General features: G+C 40.7%; 1 protein-coding gene across 1 annotated transcript; it reads right to left on the bottom strand.

The window, feature by feature from the left end:
- Window positions 1-261: 261 nt before the first annotated feature.
- SLC40A1 (solute carrier family 40 member 1) lies at window positions 262-21,595 on the bottom strand. The gene is made up of 8 exons (XM_014852917.3): window positions 21,318-21,595; window positions 20,771-20,838; window positions 15,459-15,618; window positions 12,912-13,027; window positions 11,733-11,859; window positions 4,438-4,683; window positions 3,027-3,674; window positions 262-1,890 (listed from the first exon to the last, which is right to left on the bottom strand). The coding sequence occupies exons 1-8, from the start codon at window positions 21,358-21,360 to the stop codon at window positions 1,577-1,579; spliced, it is 1,722 nt and encodes a 573-aa protein (XP_014708403.1). The 5' UTR covers window positions 21,361-21,595; the 3' UTR covers window positions 262-1,576.
- Window positions 21,596-25,725: the final 4,130 nt, after the last annotated feature.

Raw genomic sequence — 25,725 nt, forward strand, 5'->3', positions numbered from 1 at the left:
CATCTCCAATTTACAGAAGAGAAAAGAGAACTTAGGTTAATGTGACTCCATCAAGGTCAAAGAATGAGTATGGGCTTTGCGTTTACTACACTTTTGTCCAAGCCACCATAAACTAGATGCATAAACAGGGAGATAACACTAAAAATTATGAATTAATATGAAACTGCAGCCCTTCAAAGAGAAAAAAATACATTATCCAAAACATGTTCTGTAATAAAAGCAATATTCAATAAACGCACAACACAATTCAGGAAAAAGAAATCAAGATTTTAAAAATGTTTTTATGTAGAAATATTTTACAAAGATTTTACAACAATAGCAAATCATTACATCGTATTGTAGAAAGAAGAAAAAGGTTAAACTTCAAGAATAAAGAAAGTGCTCACAGCAACGTATTGCAGTCTCCATGAAAGTGCATGAACAGTTAAGGCAAAGTACCACGGTGGTACTGGCATGTGGCAAAATGATGTCTACAACAGTTTTTCAAAAGATATACAAAAGTCTTTCTTTTTTCCTCCATCTTCTCCAAGACATTTGAAAGGGATACATTTATGGACAGTCTTGTTCTACAACTAAGTAAAAATAACTCCTGGGTACAAAACAGCAAATGTAAAAACGCTCTACCAGAGCGCGTTCTAAGTGAAATCAAATGATTTATGAAACAAAACCTTCCCGAGCGTGGGCTTGCTTTCTACATTTCACCTGCCAGGCTGAAAGGTGACTCGCTCATATTTCAAGACAGAGACCGTTAATGACAGCGGCACGAGTGAAATTTGCATCTTGTCGTACTGTGTGACTCTCAGCTTCTAGTTTCTATGGACAAACTATTGGCGTATGTGCAGTCATCAGACATTCATTGTGTTATAAATCTAGCTTTGCTTCTACCTGCAACTTACATGATAGCCATTTTACAAAGTGCTACATATGTGTAATATAATACTATGCCCTATCTGATAGTAAAAATATGAAGCTGCTCTCTAAAGTTAAACCACCAACCCCTTTAGAGAATTCTAGTGACGTATTTTGTTTTTCCACATAGAAGTAAATCCTTTAAGATTAATAGGATCAATAAGGATAATACTGGTTATCAAACTTTAATCTTTAGACTTGGAGCAGAATTTATTTGCTTTTTCCTATAATTGAGAATAAGATACCAAAAAAAAAGTACATTAGCTAGACTTGAATAAGAGTGAGTTTTAGGGAAAACTGACATATCTAAATTCTGGTATAGATCATAAATATCTGCCAAAAAATAACTTAATTCACATGACTAACCACTCTTTTATGTGAAATTTTATCTACTCATGAGAAATTGGGAAAATCAGTATAGCTAGCTTAGTCTCCATACTGAAACTGAGTTTTTCTTTTCCGATTTTTTTCCCATCCTTAAATGTAAGGGAAATTAGCCAGCTCATCTCTGCTGACTTAGGTTTCCTCAATAGCTTTTGGCCCTCAAGGTATAGCTGTGGTAAAACCAGAGAGAAACACCCAGCCATTTACTGGAATTCTGAAGTACAAAATAAGCACATGTGCTCGATATAATCTAGTAACAGGGACGGCAGCAGTTAAAACTGTCTTACACAACAGATGTATTAGCTGCATTTTCCTCCGTAACTTCTGTTTCATCAGAACCACAGACAAAAAGCCGGTTGCCCAGAGTTTTGCGGGCGAACCGGAAATACATGATGTGGCCCATTGCCACAAAGGAGACTGAAATCAATACGAGCAAGCCGAAAGCTTCAGGATTCGGAGCCAGGATGACCATGATGAAATGCAGAAGATCAAGGAGATAGTTCATGGAATTCTGCACACCATTTATAATGCCTCTTTCAGATTCAATTACATTTTCTTGCAGCAACTGTGTCACAGTTAAATCAAAGGACCAAAGACCTATAATAAAAGATATTTGTTAAAGATAGATTTTTAATTTACAGCTTTACATTTCAGATTTGTAGATTAAAAATCTGTTGACATGTGCAAAACATACATTTTAGACCTATCACCTGAAAGTCATATATGTATTATGATAGCCTTACCTTAGAGAATTATTTTTCATTAATAGATATTGGGTTATTAGTGGCTTCAAGAAATGATTTTGACACCCATAAGATAAAATCTACGAAATTAATCCTGTTTTTCTGTGATTATTCATACTACGAAAGCAAAACTCTGATTTCAGAGACACAATAAATCCTATTATATGTACTAGTATTTTTAAAGTTTAAAATGAATGGACCTAATATACAGTTATGGTTAAAGGGTAAGGAAACTTGAAACCATTATTACATTTACTGCTTGGGTTCTAAAGCCCTTGCAATAAAGCTGTCTTACTTGAATATTAATGTCTTTGATAAATTAACGAACTGCTTTGTATCACAAGATGAATACAGTTTCATTTCAAGAACGAATTGAGGCAGAGATAATTCATCAAGACTCTATTAATGATTACTTAAATTTTGCTTTGTAAGATGTCTTTACATTGTGTTTCCTTCCAGGGCTATAAAATCCATGTGTTTGGGCAAAGTATACCATAAATACACATCAGCTTAGAGAGGACCTTTGAAGGATTTTTTTTTCTATCGTGTCTTTTTTTTTATTTAAACCAAAAACACTCTCTTTTTTACCTTGTCCCATAGAAATATTCTCTAAATTATAATCCTTTTGGTAGAGTTACAGCAATATAAAGACTCTAAATTTTTAAATGGTAGTATAATTATTAGAGCTAATATCTTTTTTAAAAATTATATTACATTAAAAGAGTAATACTTAAGATATGCATTTAGAAAAATTTTTCAAGCCCTATGTTTTACGAAAGTATATGTACATACCCACATACACAAATATAGTTTTTTCAACTATAAAATAAAAATTTTATAATAAAAGACTGAATTATACATAAGGATAAATAGTGGATTTTGCTTAAATTAACATTCAGGGAATGTTTCAGATCATTTATTGTTGAATTCTCTGAACCACACTGCAAAAAGATACTTTAGTTCATCAATATACAAAAAGAGATGTCTTACCGACTCTAGCAGCAATGACGCCTGCAAACAGCAGACTGACAGAGATTATGGGCTCAGATTTAAGACTCGTCTCTGGGACAATATTAACAGGATCAGATCCGTTTGATGTGTGCATTTCAGTTGTAAAGATTTCAGGTATTTTTGTAGTTGTGGACAGTGGCTCTGCCTGAATGAACCTAGAACGGATATCTTCAAAAGGAGAAACGGACAAGTCCAAGGGGCTTCCAGGCATGAACACGGAGATCACACACAAGATCAAACAGGAAAGCTGTGCAAACCCTGAGATCATCCCAGTCCGAACCAGGCCACATTTCCGACGGAGCCAAGTAAAGGCCACAGTTCCCATTATTCCAGTTATGGCTGATGCGCCCATCAAAACACTGAGGACGGATCCACTCAGCCCCTGAGTGTAGGCGTACCCTGTGGTGATACAATCAAAGCCCAGGACAGTCATATAGAGGAAAGCAAGACCCATGCCCGCCAGAAACACCCGCTGGTTGTAGTAGGAGACCCATCCATCTCGGAAGGTGCGGAAGGGCTCGGCCAACTGGGAGGCACAGCTCTGCTCCTGCTCATCTTCAAGCTCACGGATATTAGGGTCTTTCTCACCCATTAAATGAGTTCCCTCCAGGGGTTTTGGCTCAGTTTCTGTTAATAAAAGACAACATTATTTTCATGGGGAAAAGAAAGCCAGTTCTGTTACTCCGTATTTTTCCTTTTCTTCTTTCCCTCCTTCATGGGTACCGTTGGCTTCTACAATATAACATGTATTTTCTTTTACTAATCTAAGAATTCCAGCCAAGGAACAATCTTCAAGTAGCATGTTAAAGCAACAAAATACCATCGGTATATCTCTTTCTCAGAAATTATACTCTGACCAAAGTAAATAACAGGAAAACTCATCAGATAAAATATAATAATTGTCTGGGAAAACACAGCATCTTATTTTCTGGAGCCCTGTTAAGATTCCATTTGCCCAGAAACCCAACTTCCTCTTTTCTTGGGAAATGCCCACCTTCATGTCCTCACTCCCGCTCCCCTGTCCTACATATGGCCTACATAAGGCCACGTAACTCCCCTCTTCATACACTCCTAGGAATTCTCTTGGTCTCTTTTTTCCTACTGTTCTTCCCTGTTGTATGCTCAACTTTGCCCAGCCATCCCTCAATTAATTGTCCCTCTGTATCTACTGCTCACATTAAGGAAAAGGGCCAGGGGTCCCATTTCAACCAAGGAGCTTCAACCCAGAGTTGTTCCTCAGACCCTCAAAAGCCTGAGTTTTGACTCTCCTCCCAAGTGATATTTAACCTCATGCAGGCCTGCACTTGTATTAGAACCAAAATAGTTTTGGTCTTCACCATCTAAGGTCTGAACATCAGAATAAAAGGATTCATCACTGTGTTGAGTTTACCTTTGTGTAAATTCAGCTGTTTCAATTCAGCTTCCTCTACTTTAAGCGCAGCTTTCACAGCTAGAGCAGGGGTTTTCTGGTAAACCTTCCAGAGCAGAAAGTACTCCACACACATAGACACCAAATTCCATCCCGAAATGAAACCACAGCCAATGACCGTGGAGCCAAATGTCATAATCTGGCCAACAGCCATGGGGGCCAAGATGTTGGTTAACTGGTCAATCCTTCGTACTGTAGCATTCATATCTACAGACATAGGTGAGAGAGGCAGATAAGTGTGCAAACCTATCAGAGAGACTACTCACTTACACAATACAAACACATAAACCAAGAGTGTAGATTCCTAACATGTAAATTTCTAAAAACACCCTGCACGCAAACCATTTTGTTAGAAAATCATTTGTTGTTTGGATCAAGTCACATTAAATTTAACTCAAATTGTGATTCCCTTGGGATTGTATAAATTAGTCTAACATCAACTTTTAAAATGAATACAATAGTGACTCTACAGTCATTTTTTTCAACAAATGTTTGTTAAATGCCTATTATACTAGGCATCATTCTGGCATAATAAAGAAAATGGAGAATATCCTTCCCTTTCTTCATGGAGTTTACATTCTCATGGGAGGAGAAAGAGAATAAATCAGTAAGTACATAAATATACAGAATATCAGATGTTCATTAAATATTATGGTGAAAAAGAAAGCAGAAAAAAGGCATAGAGAGTGCTCAGGGGAAAGGAGAAATTTCAGTTTTAAATATGGAGAGATCAGGGAAGGATTCACTGAAAAAAAGAGAACGTCAAAGCAAAGACATGAAGTGGTAGGAGGCAAACAAGTGAGTCACGTGGATGTCAGTGAAAAGAGAATTCCAGATCGGGGAAGCACAAAAGTCCTGGGGTAGGAGGAGCGTGCCCAGAGCGTGAGAGGAGCATCAAAGAGGCCAGGAGGGCTGGAGCAGAGTGAGGAAGGGAAGGGACAGGAAAAGACGAGGTCAGAGAGGGAGGGCATAGTTGTCCAATCATGTAGGATCTTATGAACATTATGTGGACTTCAACGTTTATACCTAGTGAGTCAGGAAGCCTTTGGAAGCTTATGAACAGAGTTGGCACAGTCGGACTTATATTTTTAAAGGTTCATTTTGGCTGCTGTGTTGAGAAAAGACTATAGAGTGAGGGTGAGGACAAGCTCAGAGACAAGGACACAAAGGAGAGATGATGGTAGCATGAACCATGATAGTAACAAGGGAAATGGAGAAAAAGATACTAAATCTATCTTAAAGGTAGAATCAGAAAGACTTGCAAACAGGTTAGATATGGAGTAGAGAGAAAGAGAGGAATTAAGGATGACTGTAAAGTTTTTTCCTGAGTAACTATTGGAAGCATAGAGTTGCCACTTCCTGAGAAAGGAAAGACTTCAGAAGAATCAGGTTGGGACAAAAGAACAAGCGTTTGGTTCTAGAGATGTTGATTTTGATAGGCCCACTGACATTCAAGAGGCCTCCACATCAGGCATGTACATATTTATATATATATAAATTATATATATTAAATATACATATTTAACTGACTGGAGGCTGGAGTTGAGGGAAGAAGTATGCACCCAACTTGGGAGTCAGCTGGTTGATTTTTAAAGCAATGAGACTGGATGCGATCATCAAGGGAGAGAGTGTAGATCGAGAAGAGACAAGGTCTGAGGACTGAGTCCTGAGTAGGCCAACATTTAGAGTGAGGAAGATGAGGAGGAACTAACAAAAGAGCAGGAAAAACCAGGACAGAGTGGTGTCCTAGAAGCCAAAAGGTCATAGTGTTTCAAAGAGGAGGGAGTAATCAGCTGGCAAGTGCTGCTGAAGGTCAAGAAAGATGAGCATTGAGAAGAAGCTCTAGATTGCTCAGATGGAAGGTACTGGGGACCTCAAAGGGAGTAGTTCTGGTGGAGTTGTAAGGGCAAATGCCTGACTGAAAGTTAGTTTAAGAGCTTGGTGCCAACTCTAGGGGCCAGCATTTATATTGTAAGTGAGTGGCCCCCCTGGATTTACAACGTGAATGTTGCCCCCTGGCATTATGGAAAGCAAAGCCCTGACCAAGGAAAGTGGGAAGAGTGAGCATAGACATCTCTTTTTAAGTTTTGCTGAAAAGGAAAACAAAGAAATGGAGTGATAAAAGGGTAAAGACAAGGATTTTTAAGAGCAAAATTACAGCATGTTTATATGCTGATGGCAATGATACAGTAGATGAGAAGGGATGGAATCTGAGTCTACTAGGCAAGCGGAGGCATTGTTCTCAGATAGGAGCGCAAACAATTCATCAACAGTAACAAGTGTGTAGGCCACATCTATGGCTTCAGGTACAAGTAGAAAGAGCAATGTGATGGTGGCAGCACGTGGAAGTTCTCTTCTTATTTCTTCCATTTTCTCAGTAAAATAGAAACCAAGGTGAAATACAAAGCACCAGTGAAAGTGAGGATGGGAGAGGAGGTACTGAGTGCAGGAGGAGAAAGTGAGACACAGTTCTTCAGGAAAGTGGGGGAAGGAAGAGACCAGAGAAAAGAGTATGATCATCTGGTAGCATGACAGGGCCAACTTGAACCCAGTGGTCATGAACTTGAGGTGAGAACAGTGAGCAAGGTTGTGCGTTTTTCTCCAGCCATGTTCTACTGAGGAGAGTTGGATTTAACCAGGGTCTGACAAAAGGAAAGTGACAAAAAAAGAGGAGGCCAAGTAAGCTGAGAGTATATGCTAGGAGGTGATCATGAGGTCAGATCGACTGACCTTGGAATTTAAGCTGGATAAAGAAGGGAGACAAGAGGGGTCATGAACAGTGAAAAGGTAATGGAATTAATGACTTGTAGGTGCCAACCAGGTTGGAGGATTGTTGGGGCTGGGGTACCAAGAGGAGTGAGCTGGAAAGACAGGAGGTGGTAGTTCAAGACATGGGTGCCTAAGATTGAGGTTATGGAAGGAGAGGATTTAGTGGTGATGGCAAGGTCTAGGGTATGACCATGGGAACATATGGCTGAGTTAGATTGGAGGCCAAGATGAATAAAGGAGAGGAAGTCAAGAAAATGACTACTTTCTCATTCTCTCTCTCACAGAGGAGAGTGTAAGTTAATGAGACAAGCCCTTATCAATCACATGAGGCACCTTAAGGGAAAAGCAATACATGACTGATAAGCACATTAACAGAAAATTGCCTTTATTCCCTCTCTACTTCTTCCTGGTCCTAAATTACCTTCCAATTAGTCCTATGAGTGTAAACGCTTATACGATAACAGGAGAACTTTGACGTATCTCCCCTTCCACTTGAGAAGCAAAGGCAGTTTTCATTGATCTTACACGTGACCCTTTTTGCAGAGGCTTCACTAACTTCCATCTGCCCTCCACTGATAAGTTTCCAACTCACATGCTAACAGAGAAATGTAGAATTGATCCAAATAACTCAATCATTTGAATCCAAAACTCAAGTACTAATGAAAATATACACTTGGATCTGAAAGCTTTAGAACAACCACCAGAAAATTAATTCAGTTAAAATGATTTGTTACTCTTTCACAACCTCAGCTTTCAAGTGCTCATGAAGCTTCCTAATGCCACCAATTTCTATTTTTTATATTATATTTAGGAAGTTAATAATGTTTAAGGGTAATGTAGTGTCAGAAAACAGCTTTTATTTTTCTGAAGCAGAATGAATTAAATAATAATTTTTGAAAAAGACCTAATCATCTTACAGGTCACAGGCTAGAGAAGAATCAGTCCTCTGAATGTGCAAACACATCCTTTTTACAAGTTTATATTTATTCTTACGCAAACACACAAATGTGTGCTCATTTAATTCTAATTTAACTGTTTTCAGCTACAGCTGTGGCACAGAACATGACATTAAATAACTACTTGCTATTATAAAGCGTATATTACATCTCATAAGATAATAATAATAAAAGTGAGATTTGCTGAGCAAATAGCAGCCAGCAGGCTTGTCTATCTCAAATAATGAAATCAATTTTTAGTCACTAGAGCTCAAACAAGAAATTTATCGGCCGTACTTGATCAAACTAACCAGCTGACGTTTCTTTAGAATGGTGGACAAGAAAAACCTCAGAAGCTGTTAATAAAGGGCGATTAATAAACGAAATAGGGAAAGAAAGAAAACAGCAGGTAGAATAGAAAGTCATGGCTCAACAGAATGTTTTAATAAAACACTCAGTCAAGTACCTAGAAAAATTAGTTAACAGATTAACAGTATTTCTGTGGAAAAACAATGCCTTTTCTGGAGCTGTATAAACCAGATGGTAACAACTATATTTTGGCCTGATGCCACTGAAATTCTAAAACGTTTTAACCTTTCAGGGAAAATTTCTCCTGTTCTTTATTTACCCTCAGTGATACAACTTCCAATTTTAAAACCTACTCTGAAAGCGAGGAACACGGGGCTAAGGGAATGGAGCAGTTAGCACCCACTCACAATCTTTCCTCTTTATGCACACACCCTTCCCCTTCACACACATCCGCGTGCACACAGCTTCGGGCGCCCCGCCCAGTCCTCTGCTCCGGTTTCTTTTCTTGTTTTTTTTTTTTGAGGAAGATTAGCCCTGAGCTAACTGCTGCCAATCCTCCTCTTTTCCTGAGGCAGATTGGCCCTGAGCTAACATCCGTGCCCATCTTCCTCTACTTTCTATGTGGGATGCCTACCACAGCATGGCTTGCCAAGCGGTGCGGTGTTCACACCCGGGATCCGAACCGGCGAACCCCGGGCCGCCGAAGCTGAACTTGCATACTTAACCGCTGCGCCACCGGGCGGCCCCTTCGCTCGGGTTTCTAACAGTCTTTGCCGGCAAGCTCAAAAGCCAGCCTGCATAAACATAAAGCATTCCTGCCTGGAGTAGGCGCGTCTACAGACCTTCCTGAGTCGCAGCCTCAGAGGCACCCAAGGAGGCAGCTGGAGTCCCCTCCGTGTGTGCTTTTCCCCTTCTCTAGTCTTCTATTTTTCCCTTAGCCTCCCTTTTCTCCTTTCTGTAACTCTGCCTTATAGCAGAAATGGCACCCAAAATCCATGGTTAGACCCTTGCTGACCCTCAGAACTAAGGAAGTTTCTGTATCCTGTTTTGAAGCATGGTTTTTAATTAATTTTTCAACAAATGCTGAGGTCAAAACTTGAGGAAGGACAACATGGAGGTTTTCCTTCAGAAGCTACTACCCCAGGCGACCGGCTGCCCGCGAAAGAGCACCACTCTGAAAGCTAACTCAGGAGGACAAGGCTCCCCGGGCAGCGGACCCCACTTCCTACACCTGAGAGCTCCAGAAGGCGAGAATGTGGACTGGTTGGCCTAGATTCTTCCCCTCTGCGACAGTTCCTAACAGAAAGAAGGGCAGCTGAGAAACGGCCCCTCAGAGTTTTGTTGTTCTAGGTTATCGCTTCATATGAGAAAGATCCCACAAGGTTATGTGGAATCTTTGTTTTTATTTTTTATTTATGTATTTAGAACAAATTAAAGATTCTAACTTTCTGTTTACTCAGGACTATTTTTTTTTCAGACTATACAGACTTCACAGTAAAAATGAGTTAAGAAATTCAGATAAGAGAAAGACAATCATTTTAAAAGCCAACTTTTTCCCCCAAATATATTCCAACAGATATATATGTGATCTATTTTCAAAATATATCCTTTTGTACCTTTTGAATTTTAAAACATGGGCATGTATTACATACTTAAAATAGTATGTTAAAAAGAAAAAGCAAACAAGGAAAAAAACATAAAAAAGGGACAAAGCCTTATCTTATAGTTCAATGCGACAAAAAGAGATATGGAACTATTTCCTATTAGTAAATGATCACAGGAAGAAAAATTAATATAATCACTACTTTAGCTCTGGAGAGAATTTCCTGCAGCACAGGCTCAGAGGGGTGAAATTCATCCTACGCACACAGCATCCTCCAAGATCACTGTGGTATTTCTCCCTCGATTATAATAGCTCTGCCACAAAGTGATGATTTAAGCAAATTCTTCTTTTCCTTCATTTACACCTTCCACAGATCTTGTTCCCTTTTTCTCACCACCTCTTTTCTATCTTTTTTTAACCACATGGTCCAGTCAAAGTTGCTTGCTTACCCCACCACCTAATCTTGCCTTCTGTGTCCTGGGATAAGCCATTTAAGCCACCAGGAATGGTTTTCTCGTCTGTTGGGAGGGTTGGGCAACGTGTTTGTGATTCCCATTATCTCAATGACTGGTGGAGTTGATTCAGCTGATCCGTTTGGTAGATGGGGTAGCCTTCCTCCTTCACCCTGGGTAATTATCAATCCCATTTGTGTCTGTGTGCTGCATGGGGTGGGCAGGCAGCCAATATCAAGCGAGGCAGGTTATTCTGAGCCCAAGAAACACTGATGTAATAGGACACGTTGCCTTGTAAACATTCTTTGGTCTTTTTCTGGCCTCTTGTACATGTTTCCAATGGACAACTAAGATTGTAAACTTCTTAACACACATTCCGTCTTCTATTTCTTTAGTACTTGTAACAGCAATTATGCTACATCATGTATAATGTAATAAAAGTTGTAGATGATAAGTGGAAAGTTGAAGGAATTAAGTTCTAGAGTTTCTCCTAGAATTAAGTTGTTTCCATTTGGGTGGAGAAAAATAATATCCACAATATGACCAGTAAGTACTGATAATAATATCCATATTATGACCGATAAAATACCATGTCAGATTTTCACTGTTCTGAGTAGTAAGTAAACATTTAGAAACAGTTAACAGGATTTAAAAGAAAGAACGAACTCAAAAGAAATGTTCTTCAATTTACCAAGTTTGCACAAAATAGAAGATTACTATCCTATAAATTAACTTCATAATAGTGAGATAAATCTTTGCACTGCGACTGATAATGTGGGATAATGTGGAAAATTGTGCTTTCAATTTATTGTTCTTAAAAAAGTACCCCTCAGGGCCGTCCTGGTGGTACAGTTGGTTAAGTTCACGCACTCTGCTTCAGTGGGCCAGGGTTCATGTGTTTCGATCCTGGGTATGAACCTACACACTGCTCATCAAGCCATGCTGTGGCAGCATCCCACATACAAAATAGAGGAAGATTGGCACAGATGTTAGCTCAGGGACAATCTTCCTCAAACAAAAAAAGAGGAAGATTGGCAACAGTTGTTAGCTCAGGGCCAATCATCCTCACCAAAAAAGAAAAAAAAAAAAACCCCAGCCAGGAAAAAAGGCTTAAGCCTCATTTACTACAACAGATTTAAAGTGAATCCTAATATAACGCATTTAGTTGAAAAGAGAAAACCAAATTACCTGCTAATTTGCTTCTGTCTGCTCCTGCAACAACAACAATCCAGTCCCTCTGGATTGTGATTCCAGTTGCAGTACTGGCCAAATTTGCAATATTTGCAATAGTGATGATCAAGATATAGCAGGAAGTCTAAGGAATTACAGGGAAAACTTGAGTTACAATGTCAGTTTTACAACACTGTCCTTACCTCACACTATAATGTAGTTTAAAATGGTCTTTGATGGCATAATAATTTTGATTTTAATTTCATTTTGTAAATCACAAGAAATCATTTTATTCTGTAGACATGAAACAATACCAGTGGTCAAGTTAAAGGGCATAATGTCTTCCTAATCTGTATCATCTGTAGTACACATAATACAACAATTTTAGTGGTCATATGCACATTTATGTGACATCGTTATCATAAAGTGTTAACAAGGGTAGTTTTTAATTTTCCCACAAATATCTCCTTTGGAAAAAACAATGAAGGGGAAGTGAGATGACCTGTATTTAAGTCAGGATTCTGATGCTTTCTACTAGCATGACAATGGGCGATCAGTAACATCATTTTGTCTTAGTTTTTTCATCAACAAAATGAAGGGAGTAGACCAAAAGACTTCTAATGTCCTACCTGGCTTTGAAACTCTACAATATCAATCCAAATATACATAAGAAGATTCAATAGTGACATCAAATCCATTGTTTTCCACCACACCCCATCTCTCTCCTTTTTTCCATCAAGCTATCATGAAATCATAGAGTGACAAGTTACCTAGTCCATTTCCCCAAAGAGAAATACCAATTATTACTGGAGGTATACGATCACGACTGATTAAGATATACATTGATAACATTTCTCATACAATGTGAACAAATTACAGGTTAATACTAATGAGCTGAAAACTAACAATTGAATCATATAATAAACTCTTAGAAATGCCATTAAAAGCAAACAGGAAAAAAAACCTAATAGGACAAAATTTAAATTAAAAAAATATTTAATGACTGCCTTATTATGGGCAAAAACCAAAAACAAAACAAAACAAAACAAAATCTGTAGAGGATATTAAAGTAGACACGGAGATCAATATTCAAAGGTCCCATTTGCAAAAAGATACCCCTAGCCTCAAGAGGTTTTCATCTTTTATCATTCCCAGATATCCAATTTTCTGCCATGAAGAATCTCATTGAGAACTTACAAGAACCCATCCATGGTACATGGTCAGAAGCTCATCTTTATGTAAGAAAACCATCATCAGGATGATTCCACACAGGATGACCGAAACATTCTGTACCACCAGCGAAGTCTGGGCCACTGTACAGAGGGAGAAACAAAGTTTTCACTACACCAGATTGTCTCAGTGGAGCTGTTTTGATCCACACATCAATCTTCTACTATATTAATGCATATGCAAATTACTACAAGGAAAAAAAAAACACTCCTGAAGTAAACCCCGCCTCAACTATTTCCACTAGGACCCTAGACCAGTAAAACTTGCAGACAGAATGATGAAGTACCCATCATTTTTTCTCTGTTACTCGAAGCCATTCATAACAACCACATTTTCATTTAGTTTATTCTCTTGAAGGTTTACTGTCATGAACAGAACGCTATTACATAGACAAGATCCATCTCTCAGTTCTTTGTTGCTTAAGCTAAAGTAAGAACATGAAGGAGGTTATGGAGGAGGTTAAAGAGGCCATGGAATCCATAACCTCCTACATGGGTTGATGGTCATCTTGAAGGTCACCCTTACCATAGCCCGAATCTGGTAAGAGAAGATGGTGTGGATAAATAGGAAGGACATGTAAAAATTTGCCAAGAATAGGGGCTGGCCCCGTGGCCGAGTGGTTAAGTTCGCGCGCTCCGCTGCAGGCGGCCCAGTGTTTCGTCGGTTCGAATCCTGGGCGCGGACATGGCACTGCTCGTCAGACCACGCTGAGGCAGCGTCCCACATGCCACAACTAGAGGAACCCACAACGAAGAATGCACAACTATGTACCGGGGGGCTTTGGGGAGAAAAAGGAAAAAATAAATCTTTAAAAAAAAAAAAAAAATTTGCCAAGAATAAAGCAGCAGTGTGTTCCTTTTGGCATATTAATGCTATTTGCTATGAAACTCTAAGCCACATCTTCCCTCATAGAAAATGAGGACTTTCTCAGATGGAGGCAGCCATGTAGATCAGGTGCTGGAGTAAGGACAGGGAAGGATACCTTGTAGTCTTTTCTCTGCCACTCCCTAGGGTAGACAATCTAGGACAGGATGGCTAATGTCTCTTATGTCAGCGTCTATAAGGTGAGGATAATAATACATACTTGCCTTCCTTACTTTATGGGGTCATTATGATGCTCAAGTAAAATAATTATGAAAGCACTTGGAAAAAGACAGAGAGTTGTATATGTAAGGTATAATTACAGCTCTTGTCTTCAAGGAAAGTATGGCTCATTCTGGCTTGGAAGGTCATATGAAAGCCTCAAGACAAAACAAACTGCTTTCTGAAATCCCAACATATAACTCATTCTTTCATTGCACAAGAATTAAGTATCAACTGAATGAGGTTCTGAGCTTTCAGGACCCCACAGATCAGAGGAAGGATAGATATGTGAACAGATGATTCTAAGAGTATAAGTGCAACAGCGGGGGTATGAACAAAGCCTTGTGGGAACTCAGAGGAAGAAATGGTTAACTCAGCCTAGAGACACCAGAGAGGATTTTCATGGAGGGTGACACATGAGTTGACTACACGGAATAAGTGGGAGATGGCTTTCCCATTCACACTCTTCTTCACCCAACTCAACATCTTTCCCCAAGCTACGATTTCAGTGCTCAAGAATCATAAGGTTAAAGGTCTCTGTGTATAATATTCCTATGTTTCTACATATAACGATGTAAATAGCAATTTTTTCTAGGATACAAAACTTGTTTCTACACGTGTTTTGGTCTATCCATTCCCAAGAGGAAAATGTCCATCTTGACCATTTTACTAATAGCATCCAGTCCTAGAATTTGATAATCTAGTTGCTCTCTATCCAGAAGCAGTCATCGTGCACTGAAAAAAACTAATACCTCAGTCTCTCCCCAACGTCTGAGAAAGACATGGCCAGGTCTTGGCATTATCAACTGAGCAATTCAGGAAAATTTTGCCCTGATTTATTACCACATTGCCCTTATATTGTGAATAATTGAATCGCTCAATCACTTTCTCTGTTTCCTATATAAAACTGAATTATTTCAGTATTAATGCTTTAGAATAAATGTCAATGTATCATAATTTCTTCTTTTTCCCTCAAAAACTTATAATTTGGCTCTCTGTGATCCAGACTCAGATATTTTCTCTCGAATCCCCGCTTTTCAATTCCCCTACACACACCTCTATATGAAACACAGTAATTCAGAAGACAGATGTTAAAGCTGTCCCAGGAACATCACACTAAACAGACTCCAGTGCAAGGCATGGTTAGAAAGGATGCCAGAGTCAAGCAAGCTTTTAATGTTTAACATTGTTCTCAGAAGAGTGCTAAGGCTAATCATTAACATCTGGAATTTATGAACAGCCAAAGTTACAAAAAAAAAAAATCTAGCACTCAATATCCTGGCATCCCAACTGTGTACAAGAGCCCCAGGACCCTCCATGAAGAGGTGCTGCCACCAAGCACCCTGTCACTAAGGCGTGGCATGCAGTGGTTTCTCTCCAGCACAGGCACTGGCCCCAGGAATAGAAAGGCTTAGTTAGAACACTGCTCACCTTTAAGTCTGGCATTCTTATCCACCCAGTCGCCAATGATGGCCCCTAGGGCCAGGACAGACCCTGCCACCACCAGCCCATAGACTGCAGTCAAGAGGAGGCTGTTTCCATAGAGCTCCACCAGGAACACAGACACTGCAAAGTGCCACATCCGATCTCCCTTGAAGAAGAAGAGAAAAGGTTTTGATGAAATATTTTCGGTTCCTAGTCAATTGTACTCAGGAAGTTGTTTTCTTATCAAAAGGTCACTTTCCAGCTTTATCACGTGATTTTCAAAGTCAACAATGCCTCTACAAATTGAATACTAGTCAGGTGTTAAAACTGTTCATCCTGGCACAATGGAAAATATTCTTGCCCAATTACAAAGTAAACTCGAAAAAGCATGATATTAATGAAACACGCATACTCCTTATCATTCTAGACAAAATGCAGTTTCCAGACTCAAGAAGGTTTTTTGAGACAAAACTTGTCTCCTTTTGAGTTAGGTCTACACCCGGGCCTGGAATTTGCTATCCTGATTTAACAGGCATAAAGCAGTTTGCTACTGAACCAGAAGGAAACTGCAGTATAGTTCACAAACATTGGTATACCGTGAATGTCAAGAAAAGCCAGTTTCCCAATTTGTAAAATGATAAGAACAGACTAAATGGTCTCTGAAGTTTCTTTTACCTCTAACATTCTAAAACCTATGTCTATTTAACAAATTTCCAAGTCATAAAACAGCAGGGCAATCAGAAAGATGAAATTAATATGGGCAAATTCTGGCACCACATGAATGAAGACGTCAGAAATAAATGTATAAGCAAGTAGTTATTTTAACATTTTGATACAGATGGGTTTTGAAAGGGGAAAAATACCTATTTCTTCACTCCAGAATATATAAGGAATTTTGGAATTCATTACTGCAAAATGTGGAATAACAGAAACTTTTAAATGAGTCAGGTAAATTGACATGCAAAATATCTATAATGGACCTTATTATGAGATTTTAGGCTCCATCCCTGACTTCTGAGGTTAACATAAAACAGAACAACAAAGTTCTATTATAGCCCATCCCTGGAAATCACTATAGCAAACTAAATTCCCAGGATGGATTTGACACTCCGTGGAAGTACCACACTCTGAGTCCTTTCCAAAGTCTCGCAGCATCTTCCTGATACATTTAATGTATCAGGAGAAAAGTATTATCCTGACATGTCAACTGATTTTAAAATTTAATAAAGCCAAGACAATCTTATTCACTGAAAACTTAAACTGATGCACATAGACAGTAGTAATTGCTTACAATACACTTCATGTAGACCAGTATTTCTCAACTGAAGGTGACTTTACCCTCCATGGATCATTTGGCAATGTCTGGAGCTGTTTTGGGTTGTCACAATGGGAGGTGGAGGGTGGGAGGGCTTCTACTGGCATCTACAATGCACAGGACAGTTCCCCACAATAAAGAGTTATCCAGCCCAGGATGTCAATAGTGCCAAGGTGGAGAAACCTTGGTATAGAGGATTATGAACATAATTCAGAACACAATTCAAAATTCACATAAGTTTAGGGCTTTGGGGGATGGGGTGGATATGGTCAAGTAAACATTAAAACAAACAAACACCAGAAGCCAGTGGAAGCACCATGTTTTAAAGACTGACTCTCACTTGATGGCCTGGAATGTGAGCTCCAGAACCTTCTGCACTCTCACCCCTCAGCCCAGAGCTCGGCCCAGACTAGATACACAACAAATAACTCTGGAATCAACAAAGGAGTGGATATGCAGTGGACCCCAGTTGTGAATGAGTAAATACAGAATAAGTGACAAAAACTAGACTGACGTATCAACTATGTATTGTTCTGGTACATTAGATTTGTTCCAAGAATGTTCAAGAAATTTGAAGATTAATACCATAATTAATATTTCTGAGACAGTTTTTTTTTGTTGTTTGCTTTGGTAATAGAAAGTTTTTCCACTTTAGGTAGGCATTGTCTAAATTTTCAAATACCATTGTACTAAATGATTAAAAATGCATGATACACATAGAATTTGTTTGAAACCAACAAAAAGACAAGTTTATATATTAAGATAAAGATATAAATAAGAATAACAAAGTAAGCTGCTTTCTTAATCTTTAACATGAGAAGCAAATTTATATTTGATTAGAATAAATGGGATGGGGAAAAGGGAGGTACTTATCTTAATCTCCATCCCTCTAAATGGCTCCCAAGGATAAAACAGAAACACATCAACACCGCAAATGAGAGGTTGCCTCCATGAGTGAATTTCCTCTTTCTTAACATAAAGATTAAGAAACATTATTCTACTACTATTGCTTCTTTCTTTGGTTTTTCACTCCTATCTTTTTCCCGAAAGAATTTGTTTTAGATTCCTCTAGAGCAGCCCGTCAAACCCAGTGCTACTAAACGAAGTTATCTCTCTTGCTTTATCCCTGTATGTCATGCCACTTCCTAGATGGAGAGGAATAAAATTGTTCCAGTGACCCCAATTTCCAAAGGGTTTAGGCTTTAAGAAGTAACAGATTCTATGCTCACAAAGCCCAAGAATCAGGTAACGTCTAAGTAAACACTGACCAAGTGCAAGCCCACCCATTCCTTCCTGACGGCCATTTCCTGCCCTCCCACGTGCTCTCACAATCCTTTGATGATTTGTTTACATGTCCATCTACCCACAGTGGACTACAGCCCGAGGCCAGCTGAATATCTCTGAATGAATGATCATATTCATTCACTTAAGACTTACTGAGAGGCTATTACATACCCAACACTAATGAAGGCACTAGAAATTCTGCAGTGCACAAAAGTCAAGGTCCGTGCTTTCATGCAGCTTGCATCCCAGTGGGCAGAGACCAAAAAACAAATCTAGAATAGGTCAGGTGGTATAAATGCTATGAGGAAAAATAAAATCGGGTGGGGCAGGATGTTGGCATTTTGCATGAAGTAGCTGGAGACCACTATGAGCAGAGACCTGAGGAAGTAAGGCTGGAGCCACACAGACATCTGGGGGCTAAACAGAGACAGTCCACAGGATAAGGACGTCAGATAAAAGCAATTGACCACCCTTTGTTCACAAAAAGTTTTTGTGATTAGATATATATATTTTTTTAATTTTATTTTTTTCCTTTTTCTCCCCAAAGCCCCCCAGTACATAGTTCTATATTCTTCGTTGTGGGTCCTTCTAGTTGTGGCATGTGGGAGGCTGCCTCAGCGTGGTTTGATGAGCAGTGCCATGTCCACTCCCAGGATTCGAACCAACGAAACACTGGGCCGCCTGCAGCGGAGCGCGCGAACTTAACCACTCGGCCACGGGGCCAGCCCCTAGATATATTTTTTAAAGCCCATACTAAACTATATTATAATCGCCTTGACAACAGGATCCACTTCTTGCAGTACGTCATATTCTGATAGTAAAGAGTAAAATGAATTGATCCACTGGCAGATAGAAATGAAGTCAGCAACAAAAAACATTCAACCCCACACAAATCTAACCTGATACAACCGCTACCCTAACACCTCTAGCTTCAGTGCAGTGGAAACCATGATGTGGCAGAGCTGGCAGGGGGACGGATGGCTAGATAGGCATACATTTGTATATACACATACACAGAAGCACACATATTCTGTTGTAATAAAATCAGGCAGAATGTCAAACAGGAGACAAAACTCCAAAGGTAGAATTATCTAGAGTGAGAGAGCATTCTTCCTTTGTACTCCTTTGCAAAGAGAAGGAAAAATCCACTAAACCTTATATCGGTGTAGTTGCTGGGTTTTTTTTTAATCCAACTTTCCCACAAGAACTGCCTTTGCTCAACTTACTGTAAGATTGGGGAAAACATCTGTCACTTTTCTTGTGGGACTTTTAATTAACATGACAAAAAGTCCTTGTGGAACAACCACAGCTCCACTCTTTTGGCAAATCTACCCTCCCCACCTAATAAAGGTCACATAAACCTTGCACTTAATCAGTATTTGGAAGTGAGGCACTTTCCTCCACTAAGAGATAGGTCTCCAGACTAGAAGAGGAGAACATCAGAGACTATCTCTTTCATTTATTATTGGATTTTTTAATACTTAATGTATACTGGATTAAATTAGAACAACAACTATTGGTTTAGATTAATTAAGGATAGTTTCACTAGATTTCTACTTCGAATCATCGGTTACTGGAAATGAAACAAACACACAGCAATTCCACTTTGTTTACATATTTTTGCAGAGTCATCCCTGTCTCAGCCTGGGGGAGACAGGAGCTGCCCTTTCTAAAAAACCATCCTTGAACTGCTCTTTCTTAAAGAGCCCATAACCTAACCTAATAATTTCCCAGGGGCATGGGTACAGATTTTCTCATACAAGTTTGCATGCATGTCTTAAGGATGGTCCAACAGAAGTTTCCAATTTAAAAAGAAAATAACATTCACCAAATTGACTCTCAAAATTCCTTCTCCTTACTTATGGTTTCTTTTAATTAAGCATCATTTATGAGGCATGAATAGAACATATCCAGATGTACTGCTTTTAAACAATAAGAACAATTGTTTAATTTTAAAGAGTCTAAGCATCATTAACTAAACACACATCCAGCATCTTTAGAGGAATATCTTTTGGGGGGAGACTGATGAAGGAACCCAGGCCCACAGAAACACGAGGACTCTTCCAAGACCACACAGGAAGTCACGGGGAGAATTATGAATCAGCTGCTGATTTTCATTGGATGATGGTTTTTAAGATAACCTGAGACGCCCCACACATATCTACCTACAGATAACATGTTTTAAATTTTAGAATTTTCATCATTCAGATATTTGTTCTTGGGGTCAGTTATAGTTAAATTAATCTTAGAACGCTATGTTTGGCCTAAGTCCGTCACTCCACTACGCTACTGTATTTTTGTAGTGCAGTATGCTGGAACTTAGAATTGTAAGAAAAGAAGAAAATAGAGAAATATCTTAAAATGTGAAGGAATAGAAAGTATTTGAGACGTCCATTTTTAGTAGCAGATATTACCATTTACCAAGCCTAGTAATGCAAAATACAATGTACAAACAAGCCAAATATTCCTGTCCTTGTTAATCCTAAAAAGCTCTGGACAGTTGTCAATCTAGATAAAGTACGATAACTCGATAATCAATCAGGATTTACTAACACCTATTGGACAGTATCTTTGGTGAAAATAACTTTCTCGTTAAAGCATGTGTATTTGGATGATTTATTTCATCAGCTGCACCACAAAACTGGAAGATGACTTAATGCACTTGGCCCAAATGGACGGAAACAAGAAACGGTGCAAGCATGCTGCAAGAATCACTTACCCAAGTCGACAGAGAATGACTAAGGTAGAGGAGAAATTTCGCAGAGGTCAGGTAGTTGGCTAAGGATCCTGCAAGGAGACACGAGGGGGAAGATAAAAAGCATATTCAGTCACCTGAGTGAGCTGAGGTTGCAAGGCTTGTCTGCTCTTATTAAACATGATTATTAAAAACTACTTTGTGGGACAAACCATGAACGTTTTATCAAGTCACCTAGGAATGGATGCGTCGCGTTTACTTAATACCACTCACTTCAATTCAGAACGACCTATTGGTCAATAACCGCCTAACTTCACACACAGTGAAGAAAGCTCTTGTTTCAACATTCCTTAACTCCTTTTTTTTTTTTAAACTGTTGAGTCTACGCCATTCTTGCCGATGTGCAAGCCCCTTTCCCACAAGGTCAAATTCCTTTCTTCCTCAATCCCTCACCAAAATATGAGTCAAACGAGCTACAAAGCACTCTGGTTAACAGCAGAGCCACGTTCCTCCAAAACGTGCATGGAGCTGCTGGTCCCCACGGCCCACCACATGCATTCGGTGAACTCACCACAGCATCCTCCCTGGCGGTTTGGCCCTCCTGCCCTGGTCATGACACCAGACGCCCTTCGCTTGCTCTTCTGCTGCTATTGCTGCTGCTGCTGCTGCTCTTGCTGAGGTGCTGGTTAACAGGAGTGCAAGGAACCGAAGAGAGCACCGCTAAAAACACAACAGCCTTGTGCACAAAGACCTCAACGACTGCTAGCGGGGAAAACAAAAGAAGAGGGGCCACGGGGTCTTCTTTTGGTCTTCCTTCCAAACTTAGCTAACACTGTAGCTGAAGTTGGAAAGGCAAAGCCTTATGGAAGCGGGTGGGAGGCTCCGCGGGCCGTCCGAGCCGTGCCGGCCGCCCTGTGCCGCCGCCGCCGCCGCTGCTGCGGCCCGGACCGGCTCTTATATGCGGCCGGGGGCGGGGCTCCTACCGCCGCCGCCGCCTCGGCCGCCCCGCCCTCGCAGGGCCACCGCGGCGTCCCAGCGGCGCGAGCCCCGGCGCCCGGCGCCCTGCCCAGGAGGCGGCGCCCGCCCGGCCACAGACGCCCCGCGCGGCCTGCGGGGACGGCGGCTGCGCGCGCTCCTCTCGCCGGGTCTCCCGCCCCCCGGGCAGCCGCGGGAGAGGGAGCCCGGCGCCGGGGGCCGGCGGGGAGACGGTGCGCAGCCCGGCGGGCCGGCAGGTGCGAGAGGTCGCGCTGTGCACCGGCTCCCTGGCTGACCCTTCTGGGGAGAGGGCGGCCGCCCGACGGCTCCAGCCCGGGCTTGGGGGTAGGGGATCCTTTTTTTAATGAAAATCATTTTTAATATAAGTGTCTAAATAACTATAACCCGTGTCACCGAGGCCGCTCTCCTGGCCTTCCCGTTCCTGCCCGCCTGCAGCAGGGAATATTTTTTCGTCCCAGGACTGCCTAGAGGGGCTTCCCTCCAAGAAGCAGAATCAAAGGGCAGGAAGAGGCGCAAAGATCAGAGGAGAACCCTGTTCAGAGGAGCCCGCGGAGGCTGGGAAAGGTCGGGACCCGCAGCGAGTTAGGGACCCACCCCCAGCCCAGAACGCGGGTCTCCAGATCCTTCCTGGAGATGCAGCGGGGGGGAAGCAGCCCTTCCCCATCCTTCCTTGGGCCTGAGCACCCCTCACCCCTACCCCCACCTGCGCGTCCCTTCCCCGCTTCCCCTCCAAATGCCCAAGTATGACAGGCAGTTACCAGGAATACCGGTTATTCCAGTTGTGTCCCTGGGTCTGTCCGTGTCCAGATAAAGCCATTCGGCGACCTCCTGGAGAAGCAGGTGAATGACTCTAAAGAACAGCAGACTGAAGTCTTCCATGACTTTTCCACTCCCCCCATCCTCAACCACCCCCACCCTCAGCCCCAGTGTGCCGAAATTCCGGGGGCATACCAACCCCCATAGCCAACAGGCTACCTTACCTTTCTCAAACTCGCCCAAACCCCTGGAGTGGATGCTACACATTGAAACTCCAACCAGATTCCACGCCTTGAGCCCAGGCCGGACTGACACCCAGTAGTGAAGGGAGACACGCATGAATAATATATGCCCTGTATCTGGACTCCCAATCAGGAGCCCCACAGGTCGAGGGCGGATTCGGTTGGGATGTGGTCTGGAGGGCAAAGATAGGGGACTTACAGTTTAGCTGCTGCTGCTGCTGACTGCTTGTATCCTTTTTACGCCCTCTTTTTTTCCCTTCTTTCCACAACACTCTCAAGCCCTTTCTCTTCACTCCTAGGGAGGTTTTGGTTTATCTTCTTAAGTTGGAGAATAGGGTCATGTATCCACACGTCCTTGAGAGGTAAACCAAGAAACCCTTGTCTGAGGGACCTGCAGAAGGAGGGAAACGGCAAATTAAACCCCTCCACATTATGGCGATCTCTTACTGGAGATGTTTTGTTGACAGGTCCTCAAGCAAAGCACAGAAGATGCGGATACTCTGCACATTTGCCACAGCATGTCTCAGCCACAAGGATCTCCAAGTGCTTTGCACTAATTTTTGCATGTTACAAGAGGAGTGTTGTGCTGTCCCCAACTTCCAGTGGGTTAAAAAACAAATTTACTTCCAGTCGACACTGTCTGAGAAGTGTATGTGGGAACAGTAGCTAAGTCAATGTGCACCTCAAAATGTGACATGGAGACTGTTTTCCCTTGTCATCAAGGAACCCCCCAGAAGCCAAAACTGAGAGAATGGCAAAAAGAACGGATGGGAGACTACAGTGAAGCATGGAGGAAAGATACTTGGGAAAGAAAACCACCAAGATGCATAACATCCCAACCAGTGAAGTGTTTGAGCTTGGGCAAGGGAATCCTAAATCTTTATTAATGGGAATAGTCAAGCAATATTAGCTGGGGCTCATGAAATGGAAAGGAATTGAAAATGAAAATAGAATAAAAATCCTTGGAATACATGCAAAGTGCAAAATGATAGTAATCTCCTGGCCTTGACATTTGAGATTACAAAGCACCATTTAAACCAGAAGAACTCACTGGCTGTTCATCCTTCTGAGGAATTATCTGGCTGGCTGAAAATGAAGATTTCTTTCAAAAGTCATGTGTATTTTTTCCAGAACTCAGAAAACACAGCTTTCCTGTCAATGTCATCATAACTAAGAAAGCCATGCAAGTTTTAAATCAGTTTACAAAAAAAAAAAAACAGATGCCCTAAAAAACATTTTCCAGTTCATTTTCAAAGTTTTTAAGTTTGTGAATAGGTTAACTAACTTTTTAAAAATTCCAGTCAGGATAAAATGTAACTTCTAATTTAAAATTTTTAAGTATTTATGGTTGGGAAATAAAAGGGGTTTTATTATTTTATTTTTAAGTTGCTTTTTCACCTACCCGTCAGGAATCCTAAGTGTCCTCTGCTGTATGTGCTCACCAGGACAAATAAAGAATGGTCACCACTACACCGCTCTAAAGAAAAGTAACAGGGTGATCATCAGCTATTACAGGAAAAGCTCAGATCCAGGACAGAGCTTCTGTTGGGCAGAAAGTCTTTTAGGTTATCTTAGGAGCTATAAACCCACACTGTCATTGAAAAGCCTTTCTCAATGTCACAGCCATATTTCAAGAACTGCTTGATGTTTCTATATCCTGTAACTGACTGGACCCTTGTGAACTTGGAGTTCAGACACCTAATTTAAGTTACAGACATCTAACTGAAAAATAAGTATCCTCCCAGATTTTCATTTTATTTGAATATTTCAAATAGATTTGACCTTGCCAAGTTTCTCATGAATGCTGACTCTCATTTCTCTCCCTCCCTCTCTCTCTCTCTTTTTCTCTCTCTCTCACACACACACACAGAGATACACTTAGTAGTCTATAATTTCAAGTTGGCAAATTAAATGCAGAATTCAGAAGATTCCAAAAGAAATATATTCCTAAGACAAATCCATAGAGACAGAAAGCATATTTGTGGTTGTCCGGGGCTGAGGCTGGAAGGAGGGGAGAAGGGTAGTGATTGCTTAATGGGTATGGGATTTCCTTTTGGGATCATGAAAATGATCTGGAACTAGACAGTGGCAATGGTTGCACAACACTGTGAATGTACTAAAAGTTACTGAAATGTATACTGCAAAATGGTGAGTTTTATGTTATGTGAAGTTTACCTCAATTAAAAAAAAAAGGAAATATATTCCTATATGGAAAGTTTGCCATTTTTCAGTAATAATGTTCATTGGGATAAATGTAGGCCAAATGTGGTCTTACAAGATCTTAAAAAGAAAGAATTTGGAAAGAGGAAAAGAGCCATTTCGCCCATGACACTCACTGGAAACTAAAAACAACATGGAAATGCATTAACTGTTTAGTTTTCTCCATGTACAGCCAGAAAATACATACAAATTTCATTTAGTAAATGTTTCAGTCTCTCAACCTTTTCCATAGGCAGTTTCTTTTGCTGTCTAACCTAATTCTCTCATGTTATAACACAACATCCATTCTCTTATATTCTTGTTCTCTTCAGTAACACAGAAGACAGTCACTTAGCAGCACCACAATATTCCCTTCATAATCTCGAGACCTTGCTCGGCTTTACCTGGCCGGGCCTTCCGTGGACTATGGAAACAGGGATGGATTTCTCAGGCATTCAGTCATTTTAATTGGTCTTCTTGGGTTGCGCCATTTCCTTGCAGCCCCTCATGGAAGGCAGTACAGAGAGCCTCACCCATCTAAGCAAAGGGCTCCTGTGTTACACGCTCTCTCATATCCTCAATCTTCTGTCTCAGACGCTCCACGCTGCGTACCTGTTGCTAAGCAGCACCTTAAAGCTGATTCCCACTAAACTGGCCAAACACTTAAGCATGAAGTTCGCATTCTGGGATCTCGGCACTAATTTCAGAGTTCCTTAACATTCCTTTGGGACATGATCCACCTGTGCAGTGCAAGAGTCCCTGTTTTCCAGCTCCTTCCCAACCCCA

Source organism: Equus asinus, chromosome 4 (genome assembly GCF_041296235.1).
Source record: "Equus asinus isolate D_3611 breed Donkey chromosome 4, EquAss-T2T_v2, whole genome shotgun sequence".
Classification (NCBI taxonomy): domain Eukaryota; kingdom Metazoa; phylum Chordata; class Mammalia; order Perissodactyla; family Equidae; genus Equus; species Equus asinus.

Excerpts from the sequence above, each read along its gene's own strand:
- SLC40A1 (XM_014852917.3), bottom strand. The coding sequence starts at position 21,360 with ATGACCAGGGCAGGAGGGCCAAACCGCCAGGGAGGATGCTGTG. Across the intron at positions 20,839-21,317 it reads CCGCCAGGGAGGATGCTGTG|GATCCTTAGCCAACTACCTG; the intron begins GTGAGTTCACCG and ends GTCTCCTTGCAG. Across the intron at positions 11,860-12,911 it reads TGTACCATGGATGGGTTCTT|ACTTCCTGCTATATCTTGAT; the intron begins GTAAGTTCTCAA and ends GTAATTCCTTAG.